This window comes from Zootoca vivipara, chromosome 6 (assembly GCF_963506605.1).
Source record: "Zootoca vivipara chromosome 6, rZooViv1.1, whole genome shotgun sequence".
Lineage (NCBI taxonomy): Eukaryota > Metazoa > Chordata > Lepidosauria > Squamata > Lacertidae > Zootoca > Zootoca vivipara.
Genome location: NC_083281.1, coordinates 75,391,480 through 75,401,566, shown reverse-complemented (window position 1 = coordinate 75,401,566; position 10,087 = coordinate 75,391,480). Strand labels below are relative to the sequence as shown.

At 45.2% G+C, this 10,087-nt stretch overlaps 1 protein-coding gene across 1 annotated transcript; it reads left to right on the top strand.

Annotated features, from left to right (window-relative positions):
* The first annotated feature begins 788 nt into the window (after window positions 1-788).
* Window positions 789-9,271, top strand: LOC132592366 (trypsin-3-like). The gene is made up of 5 exons (XM_060276470.1): window positions 789-792; window positions 3,648-3,807; window positions 5,235-5,376; window positions 8,287-8,553; window positions 9,122-9,271. Exons 1-5 carry the CDS (start codon window positions 789-791, stop codon window positions 9,269-9,271), a joined length of 723 nt encoding a protein of 240 aa, XP_060132453.1.
* Window positions 9,272-10,087: the final 816 nt, after the last annotated feature.

Here is a 10,087-nt window from a genome sequence, read left to right as displayed (position 1 = left end):
AGATGATCAAGGGGTCTGGAAACCAAGCCTGATGAGGAACGGTTGAGGGAGTTGGGGGTGTTTTTGCCTGGAGAAGAGGAGACTGAGAGGAGATATGATAGCCATCTTCAAATATCTCAAGGGCTGTCACATGGAAGATGGAGCAAGCTTGTTTTCTCCTTCTTTGGAGGGTAGGATCAAAATCAATGGATTAAACTTACAGTACAAGAAAGGAGATTCAGGCTAAACATCAGCAAGAACTTTCTGACAGTAAGAGCTGTTCGATAGTGGAACGGTCTCCCTCAGGAGGCTGTGGGCTCTCCTTCCTTGGAGGCTTTTAAGCAGAGGTTGGATGGCCATCTGCCATGTATGATCTAGTTGAGATTCCTGCATTGCAGGGGGCTGGACTACATGATCCTTGGGGTCCCTTCCAACTCTGCAGTTCTGTGATTCTAAGCATGTGTAAGAACATGCAGATTAAGGATTGAAATTAGTCACATTGCCTATTTTTTTTAAAAAAAAGCACTTTAACCCCCCCCCCCAAACTAAAGTGACACTGCATAACAGAGCAGTTATCTCCACTCCAGAGAACATAAATTTGGATGTTCTTGCTTCCTGACAAGTCTCCTCTTCCAATTTCCAGCCGTTTTTCTTTTGAAAACAGTACACTAATATTTCAAAAAGGCAAACCTTAAATGTGCATTTAAAAGAGCTGTCCCTGGTTGCCTCCACAGGAAGACTGCGTTGCTCAGGTGTTGCCTTTTCGCAATCAGCTGGAAGGAAAATTAAAACAGTGGTTCCACATGACCATGGGTAGGCAAACCAAGGCCCAGGGGCCGGATCCGGCACAATCGCCTTCTTAATCCGGCCTGCGGACGGTCCGGGAACCAGCATGTTTCTACATGAGTAGAATGTGTGCTTTTATTTAAAATGCATCTCTGGATTATTTGTGGGGCATAGGAATTAATTTAGCCCCCCCCCCAATATAGTCCACCCCCCCACAAGGTCTGAGGCACAGTGGACTGGCCCCCTGCTGAAAAAGTTTGCAGACCCCTGCACATGTCCTTTGAGATCTAAGCAGAAGTAAATTCCATGGGAGGGAGGTTTCCTCTGAACTCAAGAAGGGCATCAGGCCAGTGGCCCATCTAGACTTCAGAGTGGCCAGCCAGATGCCTGGGGGAAGCGTGTGAGCAGAGCTTGAGCCCTGCTGTACTCTCCCTTCCTGGAATTTCCAGCAACTGACATCCAATGGCATTACTGCCTCTGACCCTGGAGGCATAGTGTAGTCATGGATGGCCTTCTCTTCCATGACTTTGTCAAATCCTCTTTCAAAGCCATCCATGCCCATCGCTGCCTCTGTCGGAGTGATTCTCATCATTTCCCCCTCTGAATAATGAGAGGAAACGAGCAAAGTTTCCCCTTCCAGGATGCAGAACATACGGCTATGGTTGAATTCCAGTTTTCAAAACAGTCATCCTTAATCCACTTTCATTTTTACCCAATATATTGGTACCATTATCAAGCATATCTAAATTTTTGTTTTGTCTTTTTAACTGGGGTTATATTTGACTCCAGGGACCCAGGTGGCGCTGGAGCCTAGGACTTGCTGATCAGAAGGTCGGCAGTTCGAATCCCTGTGACGGGGTGAGCTCCCGTTGCTTGGTCCCAGCTCCTGCCAACCTAGCAGTTCGAAAGCACGTCAAAATGCAAGTAGATAAATAGGAACCGCTACAGCGGGAAGGTAAACGGTGTTTCCATGTGCTGCTCTGGTTTGCCAGAAGCGGCTTTGTCATGCTGGCCACATGACCTGGAAGCTACATGCCGGCTCCCTCGGCCAATAATGCGAGATGAGCGCGCAACCCCAGAGTCGGCTAGACTCCAGAGTCACAACTAGACCTAATGTTCAGGGGTCCCCTTTACCCTTTATATTTGACTCCAGAACCAGATTAGGGAAGTGGTTCCCGCCCCCCTTTTTTAAAAAACAAAAAAACAAAAAACAAAAAGAGTAGGAAGAGCAAAACAGTTAGAATAACAGATGATTATTTTTTTAAAACAAAGAAGAAAATAAAACCTCTTAAATTTTTAGCCCAATAAAATTGAGCATAAAGTAAGTAGCAGTAAACTTGGCAATAAAGAATTTAGTAATAAAATGTTCACAGCAGTAAAAACTTGCTGGAACAATCAGATCTTCTATTGCCTGCAGAAAGCCAATTGATTTTTAAAAGAAAGAACATTATCTTTAAATGGCAAGGCATTCGTGGAAAAGAGAGATTGGGAACTGGTAGTAGCCTTTCAGTATTTTCTTTTCTTTTTAAAGCGGGCACATACAGAGAACAGGAAATGACTAATTAAAGGGCCAGTAGGAGGGAGAAACCTCACCAGCACATTCACGCTGAACAGTCTGCTGCTGAAATTGTATTTTAATGGTGGGGTGCAGTGCAGTGAATCATCACGAATCAAGTCTGAGGAAAGACTGGAGAACAACACAGAAAATACTGGAATAAGAATAAAATGGATTCGCCAGCACCGCTGCCTGAATTCTCTCTGAAAACTGAGCGAATGAATGAGGCAACGGCCGGCATGCAAATCAGTGATGGTCTGAGGAGGTGTCTCTAAGGCTATCTATTAATAGCTTCCTGTCCTATATGCTAATAATAATAATAATAATAATAATAATTTATTTATACCCCGCCCATCTGGCTGAGTCTCCCCAGCCACTCTGAGCGGCTCCCAATTGAATATTAAAACAATACAGCATTAAATATTAAAAGCTTCCCTAAACAGGGCTGCCTTCAGATGCCTTTTAAAATTAGGATAACTGCTTATTTCCTTGACATCTGATGGAAGGGCATTCCACAAGGCGGGTGCTGCTACCGAGAAGGCCCTCTGTCTGGTTCCCTGTAACCTCACATGTGGTTCTATCTGACCCTTATAAAAACCTCCTTTAATAATGCACTAGTAGCAGATTTATACTGGAGTGCCCACACATCATTTTGCTTTACACTGGTTGGCCAGTGATGTTTGCACAGTCTTTTGCCCAGTCAGGAGAGGCCATCTTGCAAAAGTGCAACAAATATAGGACAAGGCAAAGAAAAACCCTAAAATGGAACGATAGTGGTTTTAAAAAGTAGCAAGATCAGAGCAGGAAATTATTGGGTGTGCGCTAATTGGAAACGAAGCAGAATGGGTCCCACTCAGAGTTAACCCAGTGAAGTCACCAGCCCTAAGTGGGTCATGCCCATTATTTTCATTGGGTCTACTCCAGTGCTTTTTCCCCCCTTAAAAAATGTTTAGGGGTACTCTCATTTTGACTCACGAAAACCCCCCTTTTATGGTTCAAATCGGGAAAAATAAATGCAGTAAATGGACAAAAGTACAAAGATTCACAAATGTTTAGGGGCATGCGTACCCCTGTGCCCCCCCTTGAGAAAAAGCACTGGTCTACTCTGAGTAGGACTGGCGTTGTGCGCAGCAACCCTACACCTGCTTTTGTGAGGCCCAAGCTGTGTTGAAATGATCACACATAAAGGTCCAGAAACTGTAATAAATGTACAATTTAAAAAGTACATTTGGGGGAGCCTTCAGACGGACCTGAGTCCTGTGTATAGATTTTTGCCCCCTCAGAGATTCCGATTATTGTATGACAGTTCTTCCCCTCCGCTCTGCAGATAGCGCGAGTGACTCCCAACGCATCATTGGGGGCTACATAGTTTCACCCCACTCTTCCAAGTACCTGGTCTCCCTGAAGAGGAATACAGGCTACCATTTCTGTGGTGGAGCCCTCATCAGTCGGAACTGGGTCCTGACCGCTGCCCACTGCAAAACAGGGTAAGGAGCCAAGGCACACTGCAGAACATCTGAACGCTCTCCAGGTCCATCCATCGGGCATCCTGCATCAAACAGGTTGGCAGGAGCCGGTCAGAAATAGGCAGCACTGATTTGGAAACATTGCACAAACTCAAAAGCAGGGCAAAGGTTTGAAATCCAAAGCAGAAAGAGATGTTTCTTCTTGGTTCTGGGTCTCTCTTACCTCCTTGATAGGAGGGGAGGGAACTCTGTTGCAACAGAAAAATAAATATCTGCTTTGCTTTCACTGCATCCTGCCTCCATCTATTCATCTCTGACCGAACATGGACTTAGGGGGCTCATGAGTCCCATGGGGAGTTGGGCAGCAAAACCCAACCACCCCAATTTTTTCTGTATCAGTGGCTAAAGGAAAAGTTTTTAGAGTAGTAATTTAATGGGAAAGGAGCATGAAGGAGGAGGTAGATAGAGGAGGAAAACTGAGAAAAGGGGCAGTGGACAGCTTTTAGGCAGGACCCCCCCCCTGCCAGTTTTACAGCAAAGCTCTTCCTGCAAATTAAGTACTGTCTAATATAGTTCTGGAGAGGTTACTACACTACCCATCTGCGGTAAGCCCAAAGACATATCAAGATCTGACAATCCTGCATAATAGACCCCTGCCTAACTCAAATCTGACATGTTTGGGATAAATCCACCCTCATCCCGTTAGAATCATAGAGTTGGAAGAGACCACAAGGGCCATGCAGTCCAACTCCCTGCCAAGAAGGAAACACCATCAAAGCATTCCTGACATATGGCTGTCACCAGGGACCCTTGTACCTACGGGACCGCCTCTCCTGGTATGCCCCGCGGAGGACCTTAAGGTCCACAAACAACAATACTCTGGAGATCCCGAGCCATAAGGTGGCTAGATTGGCCTCTACTAGGGCCGGGGCCTTTTCAGTATTGGCCCCAACTTGGTGGAATGCTCTTTCACAGGAGACCAGGGCCCTGCGGGATTTGTCATCTTTCCGCAGGGCGCCTGGCCTTTGGACTGGACTTAGTCTGACCCCTGTGTTTTCCTCCCTGGGCTTGGATTTATGGACTACTTAAAATGAGGCTGCATTTTAAATTTTAATATTGTATTTTAATCTATATTTTAATTAATTGCTTTTTATATTTTATTGTAATTTTATTGGTGTTAGCCGCCCTGAGTCCGGTTTTGACTGGGGAGGGTGGGGTATAAATAAAATATTATTATTATTATTATTATTATCATTATTATTATTATCATCATTATTATTATCATTATCATCATGCCTCTGCTTAAAGACCTCCAAAGAAGGAGACTCCACCACACTCCTTGGCAGAAAGTTCCACTGTCGAAAAGCTCTTACTGCCAGGAAGTTCTTCCTAATGTTTAGGTGGAATCTTCTTTCTTGTAGTTTCTCGTTTTCTTGCTCTTCTTTCAGAATCCACCAGATGCTGATCGTAGCCGGGGAATATTCGCTCTCCACGTTTGAAGGCACGGAACAGATCTTCCGACCTGCCCGCATGGTGGTCCATCCAGAATACAGCGCCACTTCCAAAAATGCAGACATCATGCTTATCAAGGTGATATAAGAAAAGAAAACTTCTCTTTTCTCTTATGGGGTACCCAAGAGCCCATATAGAGTCCTTTTGTAGGTTCTCTATCGGTAGGTTCTCTATAGGTAGGAGAAAATAACAGAGACCAACCAGAGAATATTGAGAAGCAAAGCAGCTAGTAAGCCTGATCTTTATTAAAGCTGTTGCAACAGGGTGCTCCCCTCACATGCAGGAGAGAGGAGGAGGACCCAGAACAAAGGTGTGCCCGCCCTTACGTATATAGACATTTTAAATTGCCTGCCCTGGAGTCCGAGACCACCCCCAGAAACATCATACATACATCACAGATGGGGTGTAGCCCAAGACGAAGGAAGGAAGGCCAAGACACACAAAGTCTGGTAGTTGTTGCTATAATAATAATAATAATAATAATAATAATAATAATAATAATAATAATGTTGTTTAGTCGTGTCCGACTCTTCGTCATCCCATGGACCATAGCACACCAGGCACTCCTGTCTTGCACTGCCTCCCGCAGTTTGGTCAAACTCATGTTCGTAGCTTCAAGAACACTGTCCAACCATCTCGTCCTCTGTCATCCCCTTCTCCTAGTGCCCTCAGTCTTTCCCAACATCAGGGTCTTTTCCAGGGAGTCTTCTCTTCTCATGAGGTGGCCAAAGTATTGGAGCCTCAGCTTCACAATCTGTCCTTCCAGTGAGCACTCAGGGCTGATTTCCTTCAGAATGGATAGGTTTGATCTTCTTGCAGTCCATAGGACTCTCAAGAGCAGGCATCCCCAAACTGCGGCCCTCCAGATGTTTTGGCCTACAACTCCCATGAGCCCTAGCTAACAGGACCAGTGGTCAGAGATGATGGGAATTGTAGTCCAAAACATCTGGAGGGCCGAAGTTTGGGGATGCCTGCTCAAGAGTCTCCTCCAGCACCATAATTCAAAAGCATCAATTCTTCGGCGATCAGCCTTCTTTATGGTCCAGCTCTCACTTCCATACATCACTACTGGGAAAACCATAGCTTTAACTATACAGACCTTTGTCGGCAAGGTGATGTCTTAATAATAATAATAATAATAATAATAATAACAACAACAACAACAACTTATTTATACCCCACCCATCTGACTGGATTTCCCCAGCCACTCTGGGCGGCTTCCAACAGAATATCACAATACAATAATCTATTAAACATTAAAAGCTTCCCTAAACAGGGCTGCCTTCAGATGTCTCCTAAAAGTCTGGTAGTTGTTTTTCTCTTTGACATCTGGTGGGAGGGTGTTCCACAACCAAGAAGGCCCTCTGCCTGGTCCCTGTAACTTGGCTTTTGTAGTGAGAGAAACACCAGAAGGCACTCGGTGCTGGACCTCAGTGTCCGGGCAAATCCTAGCATTTATCCATTTCTCCGGTTTGGGGGGGGGGTCCCTTCTAAATCTATAGTACCGTCGTTATGACAACTGTTCCTCTTCTTCTGCCTCCACATTGTTTTTGCCAGCTTGCTTGCTGGTAACGACACACATGACGTAACAGGCTGTATGCTTGTAGTATAACTTCTATTTCAAAAAACAATTCAACCTATCAGTGCTGGGCAAAGAGTCAATGAGCAAGCATTAAATTTACAGCCTGCAGTGCATTGAAAGAAAATATTGTTAAAATGGTGTCTAGGTGGTAGTAAAGGTAAAGGGACCCCTGACCATTAGGTCCAGTCGTGACCGACTCTGGGGTTGCGGCGCTCATCTCGCGTTATTGGCCAAGGGAGCCGGCGTACAGCTTCCAGGTCATGTGGCCAACATGACAAAGTTGCTTCTGTCGAACCAGAGCAGCACACAGAAACACCATTTACCTTCCCGCTGTAGTGGTACCTATTTATCTGTTTGCACTTTGACGTGCTTTCAAACTGCTAGGTTGGCAGGAGCTGGGACTGAGCAACAGGAGCTCACCCTGTCATGGGGATTCAAACTGCCGACCTTCTGATCAGCAAGCCCTAGGCTCTGTGGTTTAACCCACAGTAGTTAACACCAACTAAAATCCCCTTCTGGGATTTGATATATAATGGGATATATACACACACACACACACACACACACACACACACACACACACACACACGTACATTTCTAAAAAACCAGAAGCGTTTTTACTGGGTATAGTAGGGGAAGAAATTCCTTAAAAAGATCAAAAATTATTTATGTATGCAACCACTGCAGCAAGAATTTTAATAGCCCCAAAATGGAAACAACAGGAGTTACCAACAATTGAAGAGTGGCAGATGAAGATGATGGAATATGGTGAAGCTGACCAGGAAAATCCAAAACCAGCGAGATCAAGCTTTCCAAAAAGATTGGGGGAAATGTATACAATACGCATTTGAAGGACAATTGTAAACAGTTAACAACATTGGCAGGAATGATTTGAAAAGGCTTAAAAGGTTGAAAATTCTACCTTTTTACAGATAAATTAAATAGGACAATGGGAATAATGTAAGGTAAAAAGGGGGGAATTAGAAATGTGATGATATAGCAAAGAAATAAAGTAACCATGAGGTGGGAAGGGGGGAAGTCGATGAGCTCAAAAGAGGTTGAGTTTATGTGAAAAAACAAAGATTGTATTTATATGTTATAAAATGGAAACTCAGTAAATATCATTTAAAAATAATAATAAAATAAAAAGTCAATGACCCAGCAGGCAATCCTCCTTTGTCTGATGTTGCAGCAATGTCTGGGCTTGAACAAATGGGAACTGAGTGAGAAGGTTGCAATGATGGAGGTGGTCAGTGGAGCTGCTGCTCAGGTGTGGGCTCTTGGCATACACCTGAGCATGCCAACGGTTGGCACCGGCCCAAACTGGAGGGTCTGCATCCAGGTGAGATGTAATTGATGGAATAAGTGAGCTTTCCCCACCCCCACCCCTTGATGTCTCGAAACAGCTGAACCGGCCAGTGGCCTACAGCCCCTTTGTCTCCATCGTGCCCCTTCCCCAGCAAGGAGCCACGGTCCGGGACGGACGTTTCTGCCAAGTCTCCGGTTGGGGTTACACCACTCCCATCGGGGGCAGGACATCGGACACTCTGCGCAGCGTCCACCTCCCCATCATCTCCGTGTGGAAGTGCAACAGCTCCTCTTCGTACGCCGGATACATCACCAGGAACATGATCTGCGCCGGGTTCAACACTGGGGGGAAAGATGCCTGCCAGGTAAACGCCGTTTAGCAGAGGAAGTTCGGAAGACTAAATGCCTCTTTGGGAAACTGATCAGATTAGCGCAGTTGGTATCTCAGTCACAGGCAGTAACACTTCCTGAATAGCAGTTGCTGGAAACCACAGGAGGGGAGAGGGGTCTTGTGTTCGAATCCTGATTACGGGTTTCCCACAGGCATCTGGGTGGCTTCTGTGAGAACAGGAGGCTAGACTAGCTGGTCCATTGGCCTGATCTTGCAGGCTCTCCTTACGTCAGGCATCCCCAAACTTCGGCCCTCCAGATGTTTTGGACTACAATTACCATCATCCCTGACCACCCGTTTCTTCTCTGGCACAGAGCCACTTCCTTTGTTACCTTAATGGCCCATACTTAGGGGCCACCACCAAGAAACTTGTCTGGCTATTCCAGCAACTGGATCCTAAAATGTACTTTTACCGTACTTTTTTAAAAATGTAGTTTGCTTTTTAATATAAACAACCAATGGATATTAGCAGCTGCTTTGACAAAGCTTTAATGCTAATTCTCTCCACTGTGTTTCCATCCCCCCTTTCTTTCTCCCACCAGGGTGATTCTGGGGGGCCCTTAGTGTGTGAAGGGCGTGTTTTTGGGATCGTTTCCTGGGGCCACAGCTGCGCCAGCCCCAGATACCCAGGTGTCTACACGGCAGTCTCCAACTTCCAGAAATGGATTTACAAGACCATCTTCAGGAAATAAACCTGCCATTCGGTCCCTGATCTATATATATATATATATATATATATATATATATATATATATATATATGAGAGAGAGAGAGAGAGAGAGAGAGAGTATATATAGAGAGAGAGGGGGGGGAAGGGAGGCACAACACAAAGGACTTGTTTTGTTGAGTTACATATTTAAGTAACTTCAGACCCTGGGATTATTCATCTTCTCTCTCTGACCCTTAACCTGTATGCATTACTTCAGTTGTGAAACACACCATTAACTTACCGTAGGTCCTGAATATCTGAAAGAGGACCTCCTTCTCTACAGACCCTCTCAGGAGTTGAGTGTGGGAATGTTGTGGATAGTAGGAGAGGATATATTGATTTAAATACAGTGGTACCTCTGGATACAAATGGGATCTGTTCCGGAGCCCCATATGCATCCAGAGTAGTACTTACCCTGAAGCGCCAAATCAGCGTATGCTCCCCACGTGATTTGGCGCTTCTGCGCATGCGCGTGACATCATTCGTTGCATCTGCGCATGTGTGAATCGCCAAACCTGGAAGTAACCCATTCCTTTACTTCTGGGTTCGGCGAATGTATGTATCCCTTGTCGTACGCAACCTGAAGCATACGTAACTAGAGCTATGACTGTACTATCCTTCCTCACTCACGCTAGTGAGCTGGTAGCAGAGTACATTCCCCTGTATATTGCAGGAAGCTAGTTAGTCGATTTGTCTGAATCTCTTGAGTTAAGCAGTCCAATCTGGCTTGTCCATATTGGGTTTGTTCCTGGTAAATCCCCTTTATTCCCTCTTAAAAAGAATAAAGATACAACAGACT